The 26,201-nt window shown below is 42.3% G+C and overlaps 1 protein-coding gene across 1 annotated transcript in view; it reads right to left on the bottom strand.

The window, feature by feature from the left end:
• The window catches only part of LOC139638766 (adenylate kinase isoenzyme 5-like), a gene marked incomplete at its 5' end in the record, with an annotated part of 52,103 nt that extends 35,493 nt beyond the window's left edge, over positions 1–16,610 (bottom strand). Inside the window, 3 exons of the mRNA XM_071512793.1 lie at positions 200–273; positions 4,798–4,888; positions 16,419–16,610. Coding sequence (XP_071368894.1) covers positions 200–273; positions 4,798–4,888; positions 16,419–16,610 — 357 coding nt within the window. The remainder of the gene's footprint in view (positions 1–199; positions 274–4,797; positions 4,889–16,418) is intronic.
• Between the last annotated feature and the right edge of the window lie 9,591 nt (positions 16,611–26,201).

Genomic DNA, 26,201 nt, shown 5'->3' with positions numbered 1-26,201 from the left:
AGAGAAAGTTTGATGAAACCAAATTAAGACTTTGAATGAGAATGAATGGCAGCAAATGGCTTCTTCTGCAGGGAGGAAAACAAGCTCTGATATCTGCTACTATGCTGACTGTGTGCAGGCAAACCAGGAATAATGTAAAGGTAGAACACCAGTATTATCCTTTAAAGTCAATACAGGGCCACCACAGTCACTATCTTACCTCATCGTACTTGCAAGCAACATCCGCCAGACTGCTGGTTTCACTCAGTAGACTGAGATCCAGTTCACTGGGACCTGCAGACAGAGAAATCATCAAATGTCACACAGTGGGATCGCCTGGAGCCGAGCGAGCAACAGATTCTGGTGATTCACAACAAATGACCCATTTTTGAAAGGAAACAGCATGAGAGTCGGCCATGTTTAATTATAACTGCAACCCATCTCTGTTATGTAAAGAAGCCTTTAGAGACACTTGTGCCTTTGTGGCTTTTAGAGACGATATTTTCAGGCACAAATTTGTATTTGTGTTCATGTAATATTCATCTTGATTTGTCTTCCAGGCAATGTAGTTGAGGGGCTTCAAGTGTACCAGATTTCATCAGGCGCTGGTCTTTTTAAGTTCTGATGAAATGCATTTCCTTTGCACTCAAACGTTTAATTGCGTGTTCAAAATTTAGAAAGGAGGCAGTCACAGCTCATTACAGTGGAAAATGTAATTAGGAACGTAATCAACTCTGGTCTCCTTTGTGCTTTCTGTTCATGTGTTGAGATCAATTTCTGAACTGATTGTTAGATAAATTGATGTAATGCTGTTACTGTTCGCTTTCAAAATAAAATCACAGAAGCTGTATGAATGATGTATATTTTATGCCTTGCATTGTCCCATTGCATTAAATGTAAACTCATTCTGTCTCTCCCATGTGTGCCAGTATTGTATATAATATATTTATATATTCCGACACCACCAAGACAGACTCCTGTACATCTTTGTGATTTAGTTTTGAAAGACAACAGCATGCAGAGTTACAGCCAACTTCCAGATACGCAGCTGTAAATCTGCATCTTTGGTGTTCAATCTGAGCAACAAAATGCAAACAGAAAAACTAAACATCCACAAGCCATTGTTAAGCAACTGAACCATGAATCAAAAAGGACAATTTCCCGCTGTCAAAAAGACACTGAGGGAGAATGTGGTGGATTCTTCGCCCTCCTCCTTGGTGTAAATGGGTCGTGAGTAATACGCCCCCATGGCAGCGTCTGCCTGTGTACCAGAGCTTCCTGATTAGAGAACTGGGTTAGAAACCGCTAGAACGTGGCTTCAAAAATTCATGCAGATACCAGAAATGAGGCAGCTGCGAATTCCACTGATGTATTATGTTAAAAAGCCTCAGAATGTAGATGATATGCGGAGAGAAGCAGGGGGGGAAACAAAACGAGGCGGCTTGGCGTTTTTCTCTGCAGTTCACAAGTCCGATTCAGGAAAGTGTCAAAGTGCATTTTGTCCTCGGGGAGAGAGATGACGGCGGAAGAAGCTTCTCCACATTTCTCTTTTGCTGCCGAGGCCATTGATGTCAGATGGAAGTGGCTGTGGCCGTCAGCTGCACCCCAGCCTTCAATTCAGGAAATGTGCTGCGATAATGACGGCTGGAGGATGGAGGAGGTCGGAGGAGAGCGGCAGCACTTTCCTCTCTCCTGGGAGAAGACGGCACTAGAAAGAGCCGAGGGACAACGGAGCCCCAACTCTGCTTCTCACAGCAGCTTTTGACGGCAATTTCTTCTAAATGTTGCCTTTAATAATTGCCCTTTGACCATCTTTTTTGTTTTCTTTTCAATTTCACTTGATCTCTATATTTCCCTCGGCTGTTGCTTGTACCTTTCTATTTCAGCGGAGCAAAGCAATTTCAAGAAATATTACTTGCTGAGGATGAAGTCAGACCAGAGTATTGATTTAAAGTTAAGATTGCACACATGTGGCGCAGTAGGCAGAAAACCGCCAGCGGCTGAATCTGCATTGCTTACTTACTGACTTCATTCAGTTTTTTTCTTGTGTAGACCCAAGTCCTGTATGGTACAAAAATAGACCCTTTTAGCAGCCCGTTCAAGTGGTGCTCCATTCATTTTCTGATCTTGGAAATGGCACCATGCAACGAAGCAACTGCACACCTGCTGTGAGACTCCATTAAGGAAAACATATATGGAAAAACGTCTCGACAGATGTACAGAATTCACACTGCTCTCTGAAAAAATGCTAAAAGCTAATTTTCGTCTGTAAATGGACTGAAGCTGCATGATTAGCCGTCGCAAGTAAATGGATTCTCGATGGAAAGATCTCTGAGTCAATTACAGTGAGCCTTGACCAAGGAGAAGACCAGTTTCCTATGACGCTTTATATTTTCACAAGACTTAACTATAATCTCAAGGACAATGCACAGAGGTTTGCCTGATTGGTCGTTTAGTAATGATTGGCTAAACATAAGTCAATTCACCGGCTTTTAGCTGACAGTGACGGCTTCTGCATTACAAGCCAATGAATGTTCCTCATTGAGCATCTATACTGTAACTAGTAACATTAGGACTTTATGTATACCACAAACATGTACAACGGCAACTGTAAAAGTCCCACATCATGTATCTATCCTCCATCTAATCTCAAATAGTATAGCAGTGGAGACTTTTGTTTTTCAAATGTTCTAAAGCAGAAATTAATCAGTAACACAAAACGTTTGTCTCTAAACAAGTGGATGCCAGACCTTTTCTTCTTTTTGGAACAGAAAGCAAAATTTTAGTTTAGCAAAACTTATTTTGGGGCAAGGCAGCAGTTCTCCGCTGCGTGCAGCATCTGCACTAAAAAGAAGTGGAAGATTGACTGCCGAGCGACCAAAACTAAAGCATGTTTTCCAGTTATTGCCTGTGCATTTCTTCCTTTGCCTCAAAACGTTTATCATCGCTGTCACGTCTGAAATCACAAACCGTTAAACAGATCAAGGTTCCTCACAACACAAGGCTCCTTTGTTTGGTCCAATGCAGAAGGTCATGAACAAGTCTGACACTTGACAAGTGGAGACTATTTTCTGAACAGTATCAAGAATCATACAATAGGTAGTTTCCATCAAGCAATCTGACCCGGTCAAAGATGCATTGTAACCTTGTTGATACTGTAATTCTCATAAAGCAGGCTCGCCCTGCTTTATCGGTTGCTATGCCAACTCTTGTGGTAACCAGGGAGCGAATACTGTGGGTGATATTTTTGGGTTCCCCTTGTTTTTTTATTCTCATGTATGCACACTGTTTAGCAGAAAGCTTTCCAGTCGGTACACATGTGTTGGTAACTGTTTAAAAGCAATAAAACCCTTGAGGATGTTCATCACTGACACTATGGGTATGTTGGTGCTGATAACAGGACTCAGCAGTGCCTCATATCCATTGCATCATATTGCATCATCAGCATTCTGCCCATAGCTACTGTAAAGAAGGCCCTCTCCTGCATCACTGATATGTTAACACCCCCAGCCCCTCTGTGAGGTCTGTGTTGGATATCTGCTTTAATACCCAGAAGCGTGTTCAAAGCTGCTTTGGTCTGCAGGCTTTTGCAATGACTTTTTCTTAAACCTTGACTGTGCTTTGATTACATTCCTCCGGCAACACACACACACACACACACACACACACACACACACACACAGACACACACACAGACACACACAGACAAACACTCTCAGTCCAATATACAGATGCCTAATATTTATACGATGGCACTGTGAATGGAACAAGTGATTGTTCAGTCAAGTATTATGTTAACTTGGATGCTACCTGTACTTGTACATATTATTTATTATTCATGTCCTCGCTGTTAGAGAGAGGTTAAAGTACAGTTGTTTTTATGCACTTGGCTGCGACAATATTTTCCTACTGGGAATAATTAATTTCATCTAATGTTGGCATCCTAGTGTGACTGGGTAATCTATTTTTATATACAATAAGAGCAGCAATTAGAGCAAAGTCAAAAGCGATTGTGGATTTTGTGTGTCTAGAGCTCCAGCTGTTAGACTCCTGTGACTGGAGTCAAATATATTTTGCATTGCTTCATAAGTGGACTTGCAATACTTTGTGAACTTATGAATACATGTCGGATACACAGCTTGGAGCTCCGTAATCTTTGCAGCGACTGAAGAACATTACACCTAAAATGTGTAAACAAAGTAAAAAAGAAACATTTTGCTCCTGGCAAGTCTTACTTGTGCAGTGTTTCAATTAACCTGCCAGTGGATCCATCATTACAAACGCTTGTTGCATGACCAACTTTATCTTAAATTCTAGTCAAGAGTTTCCAAAGTTTCCAAAGATACCAAACATAACATGCTGAATTACAGGGAAATGTGTATAAAATGATGCACAAACATCTATGTTTTTCACCCTTTGGTATAATGGTGCAGCCATAAAAAAATGGCATCTTGGGTTTGGATATTTAACTCAGTATAAGCAGCTGTAGCTTCAATGAAGCGTTGGAACGAGCAGATAAAGAATGTGCATGTGACATCATCGTACAGTTAGGAAAAAATGTGTTTTCAACTTTGAAGCTAGCTAAGGGGAAATTTAAGGGTAATGTCAGGGTGCAGGGGGTTAAATAAGAGTCTTCATCAAACGATAATAACATTTTTACCAGATGAAGACACATATTGGGTTGAAATATTACTCAAGTCAAGCTTACTGAAGGAAAGATTCAGTTTGGAGGTACCCTGTTCTTCTGCTGTTCATCTATTGACCATCAAACCTCTTTGTAGGTGTCTCATTGTTTTGTAAGACAGGTATTCATCTCACCTGCAACCGGCTCTTTGGAGGGGAACAGCTTGTTGTCCAAAGTCATGCTGATGTCACAGAAGACCTCCTCTTCATCTCGATCGGCATCCAGCTGAAAGGAGAAAAGGTGTTATTCCATATTGAATTTAATAATAATAATAATAATAATTGATTACATTTATATAGCACTTTTCTAAGTACTCAAAGCGCTTCACATATCGGGGGGGGGGACTCAACTCATCCACCATCCACAATTTACTGGGATTCATTAGAATTCACACTTCACACACCCCTTGACTGTCAAGCGACCATGGCACCTTTACAGAATTCATTATAACATCATTCATTAGAAGAAAGGTCTGATGATGGGTTTATTTTGCATTCAACACACACCGGAAGCTCTGATAATACTCGATTAATTAGTTTCCCTTCTGCGTCAACTGGTGTCTTTCAACTTCTTCAGCGGCCGCCCGCCTTCCTCTGCACACTCGCTCCCCAATGGACCGTGCTAAATCTCGCTTTGTGAGTCAACTGGAAGTTGATTGAAGCAGACGTCCCCTCCTCCGTAATCCGCTCTCTGGCCGTCACCCTGGCCTCATCAGTGTTTCCCAAAGAAATCTCCTCGCCAGTGACAACCGGCTGAAAGGCAAGGGATGTAAAAACGAATAAAAATAAACGTACGGCCGATAATTTCTCTCACTTCCCCCCCAGACAAAAAGAAAAATGTCGGCGGCAGGAGTTGGAGTGGGAGTAGAGGTCAGGCAGATGTAGGTTAAGGATAAACCACAACCTCCGCTTCCTCTGGCGGTTACCACAGTAACGAGCTAAAAAAGAGGGGCCGGTGTGTGATGCCTGCTGCGTGGGAGTCCCCCGAGCCCCGGGGCCCCGCAACTCTACCCGCTGCAGAGGAGCGGATGGGATCAAACTGAGGATTCCCCCGGAGAGCGAGGCATCCGAAAACCCATCAGGCTACTCAGATCTCTCCCCGCCTGCTATCACAGAAAGCTAGACTGACTGTTATCACATCGCTCTCTCTTTAGAGGCAATATGTCACTACTCTAACATAAGGGCTCCATATAATCCTTTTACTCAGCGGGGAGCTGCCTGAGGCTCCTCAGTCGGTGTGCTTTTCGTTTTCAAGGACAAATTTGTAGTTTCACCCTGTTGGGGAAAAGCACCGCCATTATCTGATTGGTTCAGTGACATTACAGTGGAAGTGACTGTCTCTTCATTAGGCAGAAGGCAGAAATAATTTATTTTATCAGAAATCTCTCATCAAGAAAAATGTTATCTCTGTGATTTATTTAATTATCTAAGTGAATGCATACTGTCTGAAATTCTTGAAGCGTTTGACTTAAATGAAATACACTTTTCACTGCTTCCTCAAGCCATTACAACTCAAAATACATGTCCAATTCACTTCAGTGTGTTACTGTGGCAACCATTATGAATGTAATCAAACAGCCTCAAAATACATGTAAATCTCAGCCTTTTTATCAACAGCTCAGACAAAAGAGAAGAGCTAAAAAAGAAAAAAAAACACTGTCTGTGATCCAGTAAATCACCATGTAAACAAAGCTAGTAGTGGGGTGTCAAAGGGGCCCCATCCTGCAACTGGACCTTTTAGATAAATAAGGGAAGTAGAGATGACAAGGTGTGGGTTCATATAAAGATCCAATACCAATGTATGTGTATGTGTATCTGCATTTTGATGCTGGTCTGAATTTTGAGGATCAAATTCACTAGTCTTATTTCTAATGTGAAAAAGAATATTAGGTAATTTCTATCCTTTTCTGACTTGAAGAAAGTTATTCACGCCTTTACATCTTGTATCGACTGTGTACGGCACCGGAGGCTCATTTATGATTCATAAACAATGAAGCGAACCCCCTCCAACCCCCGTAGAGTATTAAATTAGAAACAAGAATGATCGAGGGAGACGTTTTTTTGTTTGTTTTTATCTGCGTCGGCATCTAGCACCATGTGGGAAGCGGCTAAACTCGCTCAGGGAATACTTAATTAGATTGGTCCGTGTTCCTAGAATGACAGGATGACTTCAATCGGGGCCACAACAAACAATTATCTCTCTCCACTGCAATTTCCTGTAATGGTTCATTGCGATGGTGTGCGTGCGTGTGTGTGTGTGTGTGTGTGTGTGTGTGTGTGTCTAATCAGTTGAGTCTTCCTATACAAGAAAGAAGCCTTAATCATTTTCATGCACTGTATCCAATATCCAAATGTCACGATTGAGACTTCAAGACAAAAAATAGAAAAAGGCAAACTATGACAAACCTTAGAAACATTCCCCAACAAAGAATGGCCTTAAAATGATCTTGCCTACAGAAAACTGAACAATCGGTTGAGATTCAAAAGCTGAGCAACGGCACGTCAAAAGTGCCTAAACTTTTTTACGATGACAGAAATAGGACGAGTTAATTCAATGAAACGTTGAGAATGAATAGACTCGTAGACGTGTGTATTGACAACTCAGTCACTCCAATTCAACTTCAGCCATTTGGAGTCAATGACTCATTGCGATTGTTCTTTGAGAGTTATGCTTTCCCATATTGGACCTGACATTTCAAATGAATGGATTACTTTCACTCACAGCCTTTTACTGAGAGAAAGCAATTAAGCCGCAGAGGTTATTGCTTTCATTAGTCAAGAAGCCATTCTTCCACTGGGAAAAGTATTGAAGAACAGAAGGACTTAATCCAATCAGAAACTTAACTACCTGCTTTTTGTGTAAAGATAAGACATGGGCCAAATGGTATTCACACATTTTCCAAATAATTTTTTTATGGTTGGTTTTAGCCTATTTAGGGGACAGATGGTTGGACAATAGGACTACAAAGCTGAGTGAAAGAAAGAAACTTAAAACACTTTAAACATCAATATCATTGTCAAATTAATTGTGATGTCTTGGTATAATTGCCATAAACAAATGAGACTACGGTAGAGATGATTGGTATCCTCTATCTCACACCAGTGGCATTGTTACTGCTAGTTTCTCAAAATTAAAACCATATTTCACATAAACCCTGTTAAGTTCCTATCACAAGGAGGATTTCTCCTCCCTGGCATCAGTCCATGTTTGTTTTGAAGAGCAAGAAGAAGGATAAGAGCCGATAAATGCTAATGTTTTTCCATCTGCATTTCACTCGTTCCACCATCTGCCGTTGCCAGAAACTGGAAGCTTTAGCTCTGCTCTGAAGCTTTGCTGTGGAAGAACAGCGACCTCTTCCTGTTTTGTGCCATAAAGCAATCTAACAGATTTCCCGCATAATCCGACCTGGCAGCACACAATCTAAAATGTATTGTAGAGGCTGGTAGAGGCTGACAATCTTCTTAGCGATGGTCTCGTTGGTTTGCGGTAAGTATACTGATGTCTCAAAATGAATGAAGTGAAGCCTGTGAAGCTAGTTCAGGCACACAACTCGAGTCGCATTGCAGACACGTGATACACACATCACTCATCGCAACTCTTATCAAGCACCCCCTTATCAATAAGGCGGTTCATTGCTGCTCACCATACATCGTTTCATCACCCCACCTCCACCCAGCATCCACCTGTAGGCTCGATCCGATACCAGGTTTCCCCCGTGGTTGAAGTTCCCTATCATCACTCCCTGCTCTCATTTGGCTAGTGTAGGTGTATGAGACAAGATCAGACGCCATACTGTATCTATATTTGCATTCATTCTCAATAATCTGCTACGTGAGTTGGCTGACTGAAATGTGGTAGTGATTTATTGATGTTAAAATGTTTCACATTGCACCTTTAACTGACACTCTCTGAATTCTCTGGCATGGCTCCTCCCATCTGGTGCACCAAATGGGTTAAAACAAACGCAAAAAATTTCTTAAATATAGCCTAGTATTTGACCAATGCCTGGTTCAGATGTCATTTGTTCGTTTGGCTGAACATGTTACTGTTGCTTCCCTACATCAACAACATGCTCTACAGATGACTTTAACATGCAGTAAGATGCTAACCCTGCTATTAAAAAATAATAATGAACAAATCACATATCAACTAACAATTACTACAAAATGAACCCAATTTGCGAGCACAAAACAAATGAAAATTGAGACGCTAATAGACCTCAGGGAGGATTTAGCTAATAGCTCACATGCTGCTGAAATGGTTTTATCCTTTAATGAACCACAGTCTTAATCTGTCCTGTGCTCCAGGATTTACAGTCTGCAACGGCGCCTCCAAGTCTTAGTCAAAACACAGCCGTCAATTTATTAATTTCACATTAATTTCATGAGTCACAACCTAACATGTTGGCCGTAATGAATTCCTTGTGCTGGTGGCAGACGTCTGCTGGACTGTGTGCTGCAAGTAAATCATTATATAAACTTATGACACTTTCTAACCCAAGAAAGTCAGCTTCATTCACTGATATATAGTCAGGTGTGGTTTTGTCTAGTCAGAACTGATAACAATAATAATAATAATAATAATAACTTTATTTATATAGCACCTTTAAAAACAGAGTTTACAAAGTGCTTTGACAAACAAAATAAAAGCAGAATACTAAAATTATGATTTTAAAAGGCAATAAAACAATAATAAACAGGGATCGTAGGATGAAAACCAAGATAAACAGTGAAATAGAATAAAAGTAAGATAGAATTAAGACAGAGTTAAGATAAAAGACGTAAAAAGACAATAGAAAGATGATAAAAAGACGATAAAGAGACGACATCACATAAAAGCAAGTCTATAAAAATGGGTTTTAAGAAGCGATTTAAAAGAAGTCACCGATGAAGATCTATGAAAGTCTTTTTTGTCATTTTTGCACGTTATATAAACAAACGTCAGTCCTTTTTTGCATCAGTTGGCCTCTTCTGGATTTTAGTCTGCGAGTTCTTGTTTCTGTAGATTCTTTTTCCAGATAAACTTCACCGGAGCAAAACTGTCTTTTCAGTGTCACAGACTGTCTGTCACAGTTTTCAATATGGTTCACTTGCAGTTCCCCAAAGTGCAGCTCAGTCTCACTTTTCAGCAAATCTTGAACAGAAAGACTTTTAAACTGAAATCTCAAAGGGATTTCAATGACTATAGTAATGATGATTCTTTAGTTTTGCATCTTTTAACAGCACTGTCAGTTGGTCAGGTTTATACACTTCAACACACACACACACACACACACACACACACACACACACACACACACACACACAAATCATCTATATCCATGTCAATACAAGAGTAAACGGGTGTGTAGACAATACAGGTGTAATCAGAAAATTTGCAGGATCTGCCTGATACCCATATGATTGCACACCTCACACATATGCACACACACACACACACACACACACACACACACACACTTGTGCCATGTGGGATTAGATGTACAATAAAAAACACGGTAATTCAAGAGCAGAAGGCGTGAAAAAGACAATTTCTTCTGCTATCCAGACAAGAACCCCAGCAAGTGTCGATTGAAGCCAACCTTCTCAGCATATCAACATCGACTGAGAATCCTTCCACCATTTAAATTGGATAGTGTTTTTAGGCCAATGCTCTTGTGGTTTTATTTCTTAAGAGTAAGAACTGCCCAGGAGTGTAAGATGCAGACGTCATTTTGTCACACTGTTGCTTTTCGAGAGTGCTTCAGAATGTGCCGACCTTTGATTTTCAAGGTGTCAAGCGTTGTGTGATTGCAGGAACAATTTGACAAGCAAGGGGCACAGTGAGAACGACGGGGGAGTAGCGCTGTTTGTCTGAGACTCGAGGTAACTGCCTGCCCGCGCCACAAAGAGAGTGGCGACAGCAATTCACAGGAAAAGCGATCCATCGATAGGCTTTCAAAATGTTCGAACCACTTGGGTGGGGACCAAGGGCTTTTCTCATTCGCAAGTACGGGGAGAGGAAATTGGTAGCCAAGGTGTTTTGACAAAAATATGACATGTCCAAAAGTGTCAGGGCAGTGATGATGAGATTTGTAGACGTGGTATATGTGTATCATGATCAATACAAAGCTGTTAATTATACACTATTTCTGAATCTATGTAATACACTATGTCTGAATTTCACTTATCCTATTACATCTGCAATAAACACATTAAAAGCTCCTAAACCACATGATCAACACGGTAAAGCAGTTTTCGTTTACATTATAGATATTTAACCTAACTTACAATGGGTGGAACATTAGAATAAGCTTAAATTTGTAAATCACTTACATTAAAAGCATAGTAAAGAGTAACAAAAATTCTTGTGACACTATCTATATTGTCCCTTACAGAGTCAGGATTGTGGCTATTATAGTTCAGAACCCTCCTCTATTCAAAGGTTTTAGACTAATATACTAAATGCAGTGGCTGGCTGCATTTTAGGGAATGAAAACTGGTGCTAAAATATTTATAATGTCATAGAAGAACTTCAAGATTCATTTGGAAAAGTTCTCCTAAACTGAAATATATGACATGTGGCAGTTGTTTTTCCAAATCCTAATGGAAAGATGTTGTCAAAATTGATAAACTCTTTCCATGACATTCAAGACCTCAGGCCGGTGGAGTTATATAACGACTGTGATACTGCTAGCATCTTCTGAATAATATTTCACTACACGTCACTCTGTGCTACCCCTGGATAGAAAATGTCACATCAAAATCGAATAAATAAATGGAGCGGCGCATCAGTTCAGGCGGAACACTGAAGCTGATCGGCATCAGCTGACTCTTACCAGCGCTGGAAAGAGTACTACAATGTCCTACTCAAGTAGAAGTACTGTTACTTTGCTGATATTTTACTTAAGTAGAAGTAAAAGTGCTGGTGTAAAAATCTACTTCAGTAAACGTAAAAAGTAGGTCCTTTAAAATGTACTCAGAGTAAAAGTTGCTGAGTTACCTTTTAGAAAAGAGAACATTGTTAGATGCGGTCTTTTCCATGCAATTCTAAAAGGACAAGAGGACAGAGTTCAAACTAGACTAACTTTCAATTGGAAAATTACAAAATAAAGTGCACAAAGTGAAGCCAGATTACTCTTCTCTTCTCTGCTGACCGTTCGTTTCAAATGGCTCCACAATTTGTCAGTTTATGCTGGTCTACTTTCTGTTATTGAGTGCCACAAAATTTGAACTCTGTAATGGACGTGATTTAAAATGTACTGAAGTACAATACTTCAGTAAAAACGCACTTGAGCAAAAGTGAAATTACTGACTTTAAAAAACACTCCAAAAAGAACAGGTACACAAAAAAGCTACTCAATTACAGTAACGGGAGTAAATGTAATTAGTTACTTCCACCCTTGACTGTTTCAATAACCAATCACAATCAATCTGACAGCTCACACTCACTCTGCTGATCAATCATGTCACTGGTGCTGTTGACAAGTCGATGCAAAAACTCCAAGTTATCTCTGAATTCTGTCTGGTTTTATGTTTGTTTCATATTATTCAGAGTAGACATTCAGTATGTCTACTCTGCCTTGGGGGGTTTACTGCCTCCCTGCAGACTCTCTCTCATGCTGTTTCTATTCATTTGGGGAGCATCCTCAAGAGCAGAGCCTTTTCCGCCAAATCCAACTGTAGAACCATTCGTTGCTATAAATGGCCCAGACTCCTTTGACGCAAGTGTCTCTGACTGAACTAATATTTAACGTCAAGAGTCATAAAATCACCACGTCGGCTCGAAGAGGTTTCCGTTTGAGAGGCTTTTTACAGTAAAAGCCACTGCCAAATCATGTCGTACAACCGTAATTAAGAGACTTAGTTCAGACGCAGTTCAGTGTGTCTTAATTAAGTAGGCTCTGATGGGAATGCAGGGACGCTGTGGAGATATCTGAAGCCTGACATACTGCCAGAAGCTTGTTGAAACTGCAGCTCAGATTGGCTCTATTCATGTTCAAAGCCATTGTAAAACACCTGATGTGACTGCATGTTTCAATACTAGTGTGTTAACTGAAAATCATCATTCAAACCGGTAATAGAACTGTATATTGCTTGGTAGAAGATGTATAACCACTGTTTTATAAAAGCAATTCAGAAGAGGATTTGCTCTCTGCTTTGCGCCTTGCCTAACAACGCCTGTTTTAAAATCACTATTATTCCACAGCCTCTGGCGTAGGGCTTAACTGTGTGTCGACTCCATGCAACACAAGGGATTTGATTCTCCTCTTTTACCTTTTTTCCGTCTGGAGCTTTTCTTAGTCGAGGCGGCCGATCGTCTTTGGCCCTGCCTTCACCTCTACTGACTTTAAAAGGGTTTCGGTTCAGCCTGAGGTGGAAAGTTGTTCACTACTCTGTTTGAAAAGAAGACTGACAGGCAGGACCGGTGGGAAACATCGAGCTCTGCTGATGAATATGGATTCGTCTGTATGCAGGGTAACATGGCACCCTGATGAAACACACACACACACACACACACAAACACACACATACACACCTCTTCAGTGGCTGTGAACTAAGTGTGTGTGTGTTTGGAAGCATCAGGGAATACCGCCTCTGCAAACAGTCGACAAACTGTGAAAAGAACAGTTTTAACTTCGATAACTTGGACTCTGGTGAATAAATAATTCCCCGTAAACAGCCAAGAGTGAATAGCTCCTGTGTATTTGACTCATAATGCATGCAGAACCCACACACACACTTTGTGGTTCGCTCTGTGGTTCAGGCATTCCTGCCAACATTAAAGGACAAATCCACCCAAAAACAGCTATTGGCGATGTACCTTGCATTTCTGAGCCCATTTTGGTTGGTGGTGTTTTTTTTTCATATTCCTGTGGATACATGGCCAAACAAAGACAACATGTTACACTGAGATATTTCCATATTAGCAGAAACTTTTTCAGCGATCTAAAACATCAACGGTAAACGTCAGGTTTTGGTGTCAGTCCCTCAGAATCAAAGAGCGAGGGCTTCTTTCTGGAGCCGCCATTTTGCCCCGAGGTTCAACAATCATACAGGGAGAAATCCATCGTAGAAGAGGCAGAGAGACCAATTTCTCCACCAACAGAAGCCTCAATAGACCAGAATGCAATGCAGCTACAAGACGGCCTGCATTTTGAGTAAGGGGCGTAACTTTCTCAAGTGAAAAAACTCTCACTCATTTGCTCTTACTCTGCTATTGTTCTCTCCACCTAAACGTATATCCCACAACTGAATGCAACAAGTTCACACCCATTCTCTGTGGTGATCCAAAGGCACTCTGGGAAATACACGAGTAGGCGAGGCAGGTTGACGGAAAGTGGGTGCACCGTAAAAGTAAATTACAACACTTCACTGCACTGGAATGCATTGAGCATCACACATTGATAATATATAACAGGGTAAGAGGATCCAAAGGTGGAATTTCCCTTAACATCCATCCAGAACCAGGTTTTAGCCGTGTTTCTCCTCTGCTCTACGGATTGTGCAAGCACATTAAAAGTCTTGCACCAGAACATCGGAGAGGGAATAACACACAGGAGGATGGCAGGAACCTCTTTGAATTTTCATGAAGACTGAAACCTTGGATGTAGAGCAGGCGAATGTTGCAACACATAAATACACAAGTGAGATTCAGTAACTGTGAGGTGCGGAGACGCAATAGAGAGAGAGGAGAGGCAGGAGAGAGAAGAGAGGTGAGAGAGAGAAGAGAGGCAAGAGAGAGAAAAGAGGTGAGAGAGAGAAGAGAGGCAGGAGAGAGAGGAGAGGCAGGAGAGAGAAGAGAGGTGAGAGAGAGAAGAGAGGCAAGAGAGAGAAGAGAGGTGAGAGAGAGAAGAGAGGCAGGAGAGAGAGGAGAGGCAGGAGAGAGAAGAGAGGTGAGAGAGAGAAGAGAGGCAAGAAAGAGAAGAGAGGTGAGAGAGAGAGGAGAGGCAGGAGAGAGAAGAGAGGTGAGAGAGAGAAGAGAGGCAGGAGAGAGAAGAGAGGTGAGAGAGAGAAGAGAGGCAGGAGAGAGGAGAGGCAAGAGAGAGAAGAGAGGTGAGAGAGAAGAGAGGCAGGAGAGAGAGGAGAGGCAGGAGAGAGAAGAGAGGTGAGAGAGAGAAGAGAGGCAAGAGAGAGAAGAGAGGCAGGAGAGAGAAGAGAGGTGAGAGAGAGAGGAGAGGCAGGAGAGAGAAGAGAGGTGAGAGAGAGAAGAGAGGCAAGAGAGAGAAGAGAGGTGAGAGAGAGAAGAGAGGCAGGAGAGAGAGGAGAGGCAGGAGAGAGAAGAGGCGAAAGAGAAGAGAGGCAAAAGAGAAGAGAGGCAGGAGAGAGAAGAGAGGAAAAAGAGAGAAGAGAGGCAGGAGAGAGAAGAGAGGCAGGAGAGAGAAGAGAGGCAAGAGAGAAAAGAGAGGCAGAAGAGAGCCAGACAAGCAAGCAAACAAAAACACACAGAGACAAGCACAATTTTCTAAAAGTACCTGGATGAGATATCTCACAGCAGACAATAGGCTTTTTGCAATAGCCATAAGGAGTGATATAACACTCCAATGTATGTGGAGTCCCTGAGTGATTAAGTGTCGTTCACTTTGCTCGCAATTTTCACTTTCTCTCTTTTAGCGTCAACAGCAGAACCAGACGTTAGACCAGACTGAAGCAGAAAGCAAAAGAGAGGGAAGTCGGGGGGGGGGGGAAGCCATGTCAGCCAGCCTGCACAGACACATGAAAGTAAAACAGCAGGCGTCCACTTCTAAAGGACATCTGGCTACGTTTTCAGCATCTTTTTTTAATGTTAATGGAAAATCCTCTGGAGATAATGCAGAGCGTTTGATTTTAAGATGCCCCCAGATAAACAGTCTCAACCCAAATATCCATCTTGCGCTATAACACATAAGTAAGGGAGTTTTTGCTCTCCCTCTGATGTTGCGTGGGAGTGGATGCTGAGCGGAGACTCAGACAGATCAATAGGACTCCCACCAGAAGAAGAGTGGGCAGGCGCTTCCCGTTGGCTGGAGGAGCCGACAGCGCTATTAGCACCCGGCTCACACATACCGAGGGTAACCCCGTGCCTCTCTGCACCAAACCACGGGATCTAATGTGGAACCCGATGGCCTCCAATTAACAGCCGGCCCTCTGTTCAAACCCCCAGCAGCCTGCCTTCGGCCCGGCTGAACTGAGAGAAGAACTGATAGAGTTTGGGAAGCTGCACGACTTTGTCTCTTTCTGCTTGATTAGTTTTAGAGATTGGGGTGTGTGTGTGTGTGTGTGTGTGTGTGTGTGTGTGTGTGTGTGTGTGAGAGAGAGTGTGTGGGCATGCAGGGAGTGGGGGTGAAAGTTAGTATGTGTTTGAAAGTGTGAGTTTAAGTAAGTGTCTGTGTGTGAGCATGTGTTTCAATGTGATGCACGACTCAGTAATGATGCAGTTTCTGTGTGTGTGTGTCTGTGTGTGTGTGTGTGTGTGTGTGTGTGTTGGGGGTGGTAGTGAACATCTTTGAGTATGTTGGCAACTTGGCATACGCACATACTGTACACACATGGACCCAAAGAAGTAAGATAAAAGATAAACATTCTCACTTCATATTAGTTCTCTCACACACAGATGAGGATATGGGAACATGGACATCCACGCACATACACACACACACAGAGGCACACACACACACACACACACACACACAAACTGCATCATTACTGAGTCGTGCTCACACACACAGACACTCACATTAACCCACACACACACACACACACACACACACACACACACACAATTCCACCAGCATTACCGTGACGATAAGGCCCCTCTCCTGGAAGTATTTGACGAGGGGGATGGTGTTTTGTTTGAAGTTGGTCAGGCGGCGCTCGGTGGCCTTGGGGTTGTCGTCCGGTCGCCCCTGCTGCTCCGCCCGCTTCTCCAGACGCTCCTTCAAACGGTGGTTGGCGCAGGCCAGGAACACCACCAGGTCCGGGGTGCAGATCTGCCGGCAGAAGACAGACCGGGAGAAACGTTAAAGGCTGAAGAGTCATTCCTGGGGCAGCTCTGTCTCAGTTTGAGTTTCTCTTATAAATTGGGAAACCAGAGAACCAGGGTTGGAGTCAGTCCATTTTTCAATTCAGTGCACTCAACTCAAAATGTTAAACAAACTGCAATTCACCTGATAATACAGCCTTCACTCTCAATAAGTTCTGCCCAGACTGGATATCTGATCCTTTCAAGTCTTCTCAATTCACTTCCACTGAATTTAAAGTATGTTGACCTCAGCGCCTCAGAAAACCAAGAGTGCAGCCTTGATTTGGTGTTAAAGTTAATAGAGAATGTCCTTCAGCTGCTCCATTGACAAGGTAATCTTAATACAGGATGGGATTTTGAGTCATACGGGCTGATGCTGTACTCTTACCAGTGGAGATAGAAACATTATTATCTGTCAGGCGGCAGCATTTGAGCAGCATCAAATGTTTTGCCTGTTTTCAGGCTGGTGGAATGGCGGCCGGAAAGTTTAGACCAGTGGTTCTCAACGTGGGGTCCGGGGACCACCAGTGGTCCTTGAGGGGGTTCCAGGGGGTCCCCAGCAAATTGATGAATTGTTAAACTTAAGCATTATTTCATTTACAAGAAGTTAACACAACTACAGAATGTAGAAGAATGACTATTTTGATCATAGTTTCACTGTTATCTCTGCCAATACAGATAGTCATGGAATTCTGGACAAAATCATATCTAACAATAAAAATATTCTCAGATTTGGGTCTGAGAGATAAAATCTCATCAAATTGTACTAAATTAGGGGTCCTTGATATGAAAAAGGTTGAGAATCACTGGTTTAGACAATCACAGGAAAGTATTTCAAAGTCAGTTTAGTATTCAGTTTTGCGATTAACAGCTTACCTGACACAATTTTAATTAACACTAAGAATTATTTGCCAATACTATTTGACCCAGGTGTGTTGCCGGGATAAAACAGTGGACAAATAAACATGAACTATCCTGATTTAAAGGAAAAGGTCAGGCGGCACTGGCACCGACTGAAGCCTGAGTAACAGAGATCTAATTTGCAACGCTCCATTGGACGCTTCTGTTTCACAAAGTCCAACACACAATGACATTCTTCAGTAACCACCGAGTGAGAAAATTGAAAGGTGTATTTAAAGATCAATGGAGGATGCCGTTATCTAGAAAACACACGGCAGAATAAAGAGGAAATAATTTGGTGTCTATGGTTCTAAGTTGTTTATCCCATAGAAAGAGGTCAGGGCTCATGCAGTTAAATCTTTCCCTGGAACTGCCAGTCGGTTAACAACCATCCGCACTGTTCACCACTGGGAACTTCGCTCTATAAAAAGTATCAGAGCGGTTTATTACTATTCATACTCTTGTCTTTTGTTTTGATGAACACTCCTGAGTCTGCATTTGATCTGATGTACTGCCGGAGCCAAAAATAGCACTCAGAGCGGTGTTGTTTATTGAGGCGCGCTCCGGCGGCGGGACTCGTTTTTGGCGCCTCGCGAGTCAAAGTTTCCGTTTCCATAGCGACCAAACTTCTGCCCTCATTTTGTCAGGTAGCGCCGATAATGCGTCTTGTGAACTGGAAAACATTATTAAATACTTCATTATCAAATGTCTCTAGAGATGGCATGTCATATCAGACTAAAATGGTAATTATTCTCGGAAAAGGCAGGACAGTTTTAGTGCCTGCATAGATTTTCCGTCCGTGATAGCATCTCTTGCTTAAAGGCCAGGAAGCGTGTGGAATGCCTCCTCAGACACACACACACACACACACACACACACACACACACACACACACAGAGTCCTAAATATGCCACATAAGCAGCCAGATGTTGACCTGACCGCTGTGCCAAGCAAGACAGCTAATACCCTTTAAGGGACGCACGGCTAATTGCAGCCTCTCAAAGGAGGAAAGAGCTGGGAAACAAACTGAAGGCAGCCAATCAGGCAGAGAAATGTGTCTATTTCTTCCTGCTGTGGTTCAGAGGAAGGTCAGCATCCGTCACAAAGATCTCACTGAGAGCTAAATGAAACTACTAAATCACAAATAAACCACAGCTAAACCACAAATACTTTATTTTTTACATTTGAGGAGTTTAATTTATCTGAAAGTCTCATAAAGTGACTTGTTGTGACTACGATTACAGCTAGTTTGTTTACTTTGGTTTGAACAATGATGGAAAAGTTTACTTTGTTGCATTTTTGTATTTGGGTCGTTTAGATTCACACTGCCCAGTCACAAGTGGACCAGGCCTTGGACTCATGGACTCAAGTAGCTTGTTTATTGGACAGTTTTGGTGACTTATCATCCTGCCAGGTTAGAGAGTTTGGCAGCAGAGGGGGAGTCCAAACAAATCTGATTCTGGTTCCTGTAACTTCAGCTGAACATGATGGACTTGTCTGCTCTCTTTGCTGTAATTCACCTTCTCTGGAGTTCATACCAGTTAAGAATACATGAATAGCTGAATATGATCATCAGTCCAGACTGCGTTTTGCCCTCAGTTCGTTTTGTGATGCTATAGGCTTTCAAAGCATGAGAAACCACTGGCTATCAGATGTCAACAACCGTCTCCTCATACCCATAAAACCTTGTGTTTTGGGGTTGTTTCCTGCAAACAAACAAACTGAATTAAAGGAGTAAACGCTCCGGAGTCCAAATAACCCGCTCCAACCGCCTGGTGTGAACGCACCCTTACAATGTGTGAACAGGTAGCAGTCCAGTGTCTTGCTCAAGAACATACATACATACATGGCTGTCACTGAGACAAAAAAAGTGGCCTTTCAGTTATGTGATGATCACTTCAACCACTAAGACACCCAACCGCCAAATAATCAGGTTTTTAATTGACCCTGGACGGTCCAGTGATATTTATGAATTTTCTCTCAAAATGACCAGAAACCAGAAAACCAGGACTTCAGTCTGTGATGCCAACAAGATGTACAGCTGCTGCTTGAGGATGAATGGAAGACTTGATTTTAAAATTGTAGAAGGTTTATTTTAGCTTTTAGACCCAATTGAGTTGTGCTGTTTATTTCTGAGGTGCTACCCACCTGATCTCCCACAGAAAAGCGACTCTTCTCCCCTGCATTTCGAATTCTAGTTCCTTTTGTTGCCACACAATTTGTCTCACTGCAGGTAAAAATCCTGGATGCTGTAAACGTCACCACTCTGTCTTTTCCTGTTTATTCCCAGTGAAACAGTATCTAGGTACGACTTCACAGAAAAAAGGTGGCGGAAACTCGTTGTTTCTGGTAATGCAAGAGAGTGTGAATGCTAAACCAAGGATTACAAGTCACTGATTATGGAAGGTAAAATTCGGCTTCTCCTTTCAGCTCCCTGAAAAATGTAAATAATACATTCAACACAAAGTCAACATATTCTACTCGCAAGAGGAGGAAACCAGATCTAATAAATTATGCAGTAATTCATTCTTGTCAAATCATTATATGTTTTATGTTACCACAGAGAGAGGAATGTGCAGTAGAGTTACAATGACGTCTGTACTGCAAAACATTGCAATCCAGCGGAGTAGACACTGTACTGTTTTCCTGCCTATTCCAATTAGCTTCCCGCTTTGCTTAAAAACTAAATTGCATCATGCATGAGCAATTTACAACACAAGACGACAGCTACACGCAGCAAATTTCGACTGAGTCTTTTTTTTAGAACAATAAAAACATCGGAGTAGACAATCCTTTCTGGTCATGAGCAGGCAGATTTAAAATAGCGTCTTGTTCACTGTGGAGTTGGCCCAATTCGTCATAGAGGAAGATGAAGATAATGCAATTTGCCTGCACTTACAATCACGCTAACGGGTCTCTGACATGTGCACTTTAATCCGGTCAAAACATATGACGAAGCCCGGGCCAACTGGCATGGTTCCCTGATACAGCAGAAGCGAGCGTGTGTGTGTTTGTGTGTGTGTGTGTGTGTGTGTGTGTGTGTGTGCCGGTCTGTGTTTGTATGTCCAACAGAGCGGCAGGCAGACAGATAAACCGACAGAGAGACAGCCATACAGGTAGACAGACAGGGATAAATAGATACAGTGACACCTAGATGGTTGGGAGTGGAGGTAAAAAGGCTGGGGGGGGGGGGGTGAAGGGATGGACTGGCTCCCTGGGCGGCTGTAAAGCGGGGCAGGACTGCTCTGTTGGCCCTGAGGGGCGGCTCAGAAATGGCTGCTGTGATGTTATAAAGGGCAGAGCGGCAGCATGGGGCGAGGCGGTCTAATGAAAATGGATGCTGCTGGTCCTCAGAGGATCGCTCAGACGCCCCCCGGCCCACCCTGGCCCACCCTGGCCCGCCTGACTGGGGAACACAGGCAGCAGTCAACTTCCTGCAGATATGGGTTTCTGAACGCCGATACCAATACAGATATTTTTCCATTGCAAGCCAATATTTTTTGCCAATATTCTGTGTATTTTGACCATAAGTTTGACCATTTTCATGCCAAGGTTTTCCCAAAATGTCCAAAACATTGGAAGAATTCAGTGTTTCCCCGAGAACTGTATTCTTGTAAAGGTGGAAAAGCCTCTGAAAAAGCATTTAGAGCATCATGGGACACTAAAACTTACAGTAAAGCCTATGCTAATGAAATTCTTAGGTGGGTTAGCAACTCCTTAAGGCAGGGTGAGGCGGGTTTCACTGCAGGTTTTTACAGATTAACACCCCTGAAACTAACCCTAACCCTAACTTATTAACTTAACTTAGCATCATATTGGCAGTGGGTAACATTGATTGGCTGATATCTGGTTTTTAATGACAAATATCGCTATATTGGTCTAACCCTACAACCAATCCATCTGTGCTAATTCCCTTCCCAGGAATCCAAGCTCCTCCACTTTCTCCAGACTTCAAATAAAGTTTCCAGACTCTTCATGGCTTTGTAGCTGAGTACAATCAATGTGTTACTTTCTATCACTCTCCATCTGTCCCCTCCCTTCATCTTCAGCCACAACAGTCTCTCTTTTATTGTCTCAGCCTCTCTCTCCTCTGTTCAGTCCTCTGAGCTCTCTTCCTGGCCAGGGTCCATAAGTCTGAAGTGTTGTGCCACTAATGATGTTGGCTGCTGCGATGGAGAGAGCAGTTTTGATAGTTTTGATATGACAGCAGCATGACAGACAGTTTCATTTGGAAGAGGACCAAGACCTACATTTTCAGGCGGCTCAGTACATGTTATTTGGTGCCACCCGAGTTTGAATGACATCGCTCTCACCTCTCCAAATGAAGTGAAGTAAAGGAGTAAACGCTCCAGAGTTTGAATAAACTGCTTCAAACACGCTTGGGGCTGAACGCTTCCTGAGTGCAATTTTGGATAAAAGGCAAGTAAAAAAGGGACAAAGTGGGAACAAGTATGTTCTGCAATATAAACATTACTCCAGCCTGATCTCCTGCACCTGCTTTCTGTGTGTAACCTTCTATATCTGGAATTATAAATGGCAGACTATGCTCTTAGTTTCAATCTGCGGTGACATTTCGAGATATGGAGCAACATGTGCTGCCAGCCAAGCGGGCTTAGCCTTGACGTCAAGGTCTCCCCACCTCATTTGTCAAGGTGTACCACTGTTATTTTCTCTCGTTGCTCCTGAGCCGCACAAAAGGCCCTTTAATAACCAGTTGTCACCTAATTAGATTGTAAATCCCATGGCTGCCGCAACTCCCCGTTATTGGCGTCACCAGCTCCGATCCAATCATCAATGACTCTTTATGAGCTGTTTCAAGAGGTTGCCTGGACACAGCTATAAACATAACAGAATATATCTGTTATCTTTGTGATTTCATCTCCAGTGAACTTCCTCAGGTTCTCATCCAACCCCAAAGCCCATTTACAAAACCCTAGACATCTCCTTTTATGTGTCAATTTAAAAAATTTGTGACAGTTAAAAATTCAAATTATGCGATCAATTATCTATTTAATTTCATTTAAGAAATGAGTAGTTGAGAGATGGGACAACATTTAGATTAGAAGACTTCCAGGCTCCCTGAATGTGGAAATACCTGTTAATCCTCTAACAGATAAAATGTTTTTCCACAGATGCGAGTCAGTTAGCTGCCTATTTTTTTTTTTTTTTTTCTATTTACGGCCTCAGCTGATGTTCTCTGGATGGAGACACCGAGGGAAGGTACGCTTGATCACATCTAATCTCCTCCATGTTTGAAACTGCTGGAATTGCTGATAATAACCATAGTAATAGCTCAACTGTCAGCTCTATCAAAGAGAGGGGAGGGGGGTGATTTCGTGGGCATTGTCTGGTGAAAATCATGCCATTTATAGAATAACAGAGGCTTGGACTTTTCCCCGTCTCTCTCTCTCTCCTTTCGCTACGTGTATCATGTTCTTCCAGGCACCCTGCACGTATCATCTCCTTTCTTTGTTTGTTTTGTTTCTTTGGACAGCTTTCAGAGAGGGAACATGGTCTGAGTGGGATCTGCTGCCCAGGCGAGGAGGAGGAGGAGGGAGGAGGAGGGCGGAGGAGGGCGACGACGTTGAAGAAAGACAGCACCAAGCACAGATCTGGCTCTCATTATGCCACGACTCTGTCTTGTCGCATGGCAGCGTGGAGAAAGTCCAGTTACCAGAGAGACGCGACAATATGGAGGCATACGGGGGGCTAGCGGTCCGTACAGAATACTGTGATGGGCCAGCATGCAGAATATATAGGCAATACCTGACACTGTGTGCTGTGGAATAGATCAGGGGCGGGTGGCAGATTCAGTGAAAGGCATGACTGTTCCTCATTAGAAATATGCAAGCATGGAATATGTAAATAATTGTATAATTTCTAGGGCCTAGATAATGAAAAATGGATAATGTAGGTCTCTAAAGGTAAAAAATAAAATAATAATTATATGTAGATTATACAATTTATACTAGGGTTTGACCAGTATGGGGTTTTGAAGGACGATACCAATATTTTGTAGTGAAGCTGCTGATAGCTGGGTGTATGTGTGTGTGTGTATCTGTTTGTGTATGTGTGTGTGTACATGTCTGTGTGATTGCGCATGTGTGTATGTACACACTTGTATGTGTCTAAATGTCAGAGTATGTGTGTGAGTGAGTGTGTGTGCAGTATGTGCGTGTATGCATACACTTGTGTGTGCTTGTGTGTATGTGTGTGTGTGTGTGCATGTACATGTGTGTAAGGTAGTGTATGTGTGTGTATGTATGCGTGAGCAGGTGTGTATGTATGCACTTGTATATGTGTATGTGTGATCATGTGGGTGTATGCACTTGTTTGTGTGTGTAGCTGTGTGAATGTATGTGAGTATACATCTGAGTATGTGTGCACTTGTGTGTGTGTGTGTGTGTGCATGTGTGATTATGTATGTGAGTGTGTGTGTGAGTATGTGTGTGTGTGTGCGTGTGTGCATGTGTGATTATGTATGTGAGTGTGTATGTGAGTGTGTGTGCATGTGTGATTATGTATGTGAGTGTGTGTGTGTGTGTGTGTGATTATGTATGTGAGTGTGTGTGTGAGTATGTGTGTGTGTGTGCGTGTGTGCATGTGTGATTATGTATGTGAGTGTGTATGTGAGTGTGTGTGCATGTGTGATTATGTATGTGAGTGTGTGTGTGTGTGTGTGTGTGATTATGTATGTGAGTGTGTGTGCGTTTGTGTGTGTGTGTGTATGTGTGTGTGTGTGTGAGAGATGCGCTGCTCAGTAATTGGTGTGAAATAAGGAAGGATGGAACATGATGAGAGAGAGATTGCCATTGTTGCTACTCGTTAACTTTCATGACTGGAGCAGACGGCGTCAATCGAGGCAGCTGATTGGCCACGGCTGCACGCATCACCCGGTCATTTACATGTTGTGACTGGGGAGATGACGAGATAAGAGCGCCACGCCGCCTTTTATTAAACGCTAACCCCAGCAGAACCCCATCTGGTCTCCTCTAGAAAAAGCCAACAAACACACATTTAATCACCACTCAGTGCCAACAGGGAAACCCGGTTTGTAAACTGTATAAAGCTGTTTGATATTTACATTCAAGCTTCAGCGCTTCCTCAGGTCTGGGCTAAATGATGCGTCAACAACACACATGGCCGTAGATGGATACGCTGGCTGCTGCAGGCATCGAACCTGTGACCTTTCAGCCATGGGTATAAGTTCAGGTAAAAAGTCTCTAGCACTTCTCTGAAGAGCTAAAATGGTCCATATCACCAATTCGATGTTAATTCCATATGCGTGAACTAGCTTCATCCAATCCACAAAGGGTTAACTCACACATTCCAACTTGTCCAGGAACAAAAATATGTTTCTATTGGTCCTTGTTTACTTTGCTTCACATTGTATGTGTTATATTTCTTATGTGATTGGCTGAGTGGCTTGACTGTCTGAATTTAGCTGCTAGTATAACAAAGAGGGAAACTGTCCAAACAGACAGTACAGCACCATAGTATCAGATAAAATACAGTCATGTAAGTTTACTGGAAAATGTAATGACATGTAATAAAAGCGAAGGGCCTGATAGCTGGTTAACTTAAAGGATAAGGCCGGTGTTTTTTAATGCATTGCTTACCGTCAACAAATCCTATGAAAATAACAAAATCAACAATGCGTTTGCTCTACTCCAGTTTTTTTTAATACAATGGAGTTCTATGGCTGCTGGGACATGGCTGCATTGGGCACCGGCTACATGGACGAGATTTGTTAGCAAAACAAAATCATTGTTGATTTTGTTTGCATTTGTTGCAGGAGTAGGAATTCTAATAGCATTGCTTCATAGAAATACCTCAAGCTAAACTAGAAGTTACTTTTCTAGCCTAGTTAACAAGCTGAGCAAATGAACTTGTCACAGTGTGTGTTGTAGGGTGACTTTGTTCAAATATTGACATCATATGCCGGACATTAATTAGCCAAACAACAGGAACATTAATTATTTTACAAGACCACTAGCCAGTCTACCATGTCTGCTAGCTAGCCTGTCTGCGCGGCTAATAGCACAGTGTTGGTTAAATCAATTATTTTCTGATTGAATCATTTGCAGTTTCTCCTTTTAATATGGCATGTCCTTATGTCCTATCAGAAGCATGTGTTCACTAGGCCTATATTTAAAAGTGTGTGTTCATGACCACTACATACTCATAGACACTTGTGTGGAATTGCAGAATATGTGATTAAAAAATTTCAACACCGCTTTCTAAATCAAACTCACACTCTTCTTTTCAGTTACAGGATGTTTCCTCCAACTGCTAGAATTCACTGCAGTGGGTGAGAATCTGTCTGGAGGCTGCAATCACTTCAGAGGGATTATCAAAGGGCCCAAATAGGACGGTGAGACATAATTTGAATTCACTGCCAATTTGGGGAGGTAATTGGTTTTCTATGCAGAGGTACCACAAGGTGTAAATAAGAGAAGGGTTTAATTCCAAAACGCTGCATATCCATTTTTGGAGGAAACTTGCTACAGGATGTTCTTGCCTCAGTATTTAAAAAACACACATATGATTATATCCACTGAAAAGTTTTTATTTTGGAAGATATTATTGACAGACTAGGAGTCACAGGTGGATGTCTCATTTTAGACTGAACCTGTTAAAGTCAAAATCTATTCATTTT

The sequence above is a fragment of the Centroberyx affinis genome, unplaced genomic scaffold (assembly GCF_046629955.1).
Source record: "Centroberyx affinis isolate AG114_WGS23_722 - 3 ecotype Tasmania unplaced genomic scaffold, CSIRO-AGI_Caff_v1 ptg006536l_1, whole genome shotgun sequence".
Taxonomy (NCBI): Eukaryota; Metazoa; Chordata; class Actinopteri; order Beryciformes; family Berycidae; genus Centroberyx; species Centroberyx affinis.
The sequence above is the reverse complement of the archived record's forward strand: the minus strand, read 5'-3'. Positions and strand labels throughout refer to the sequence as shown.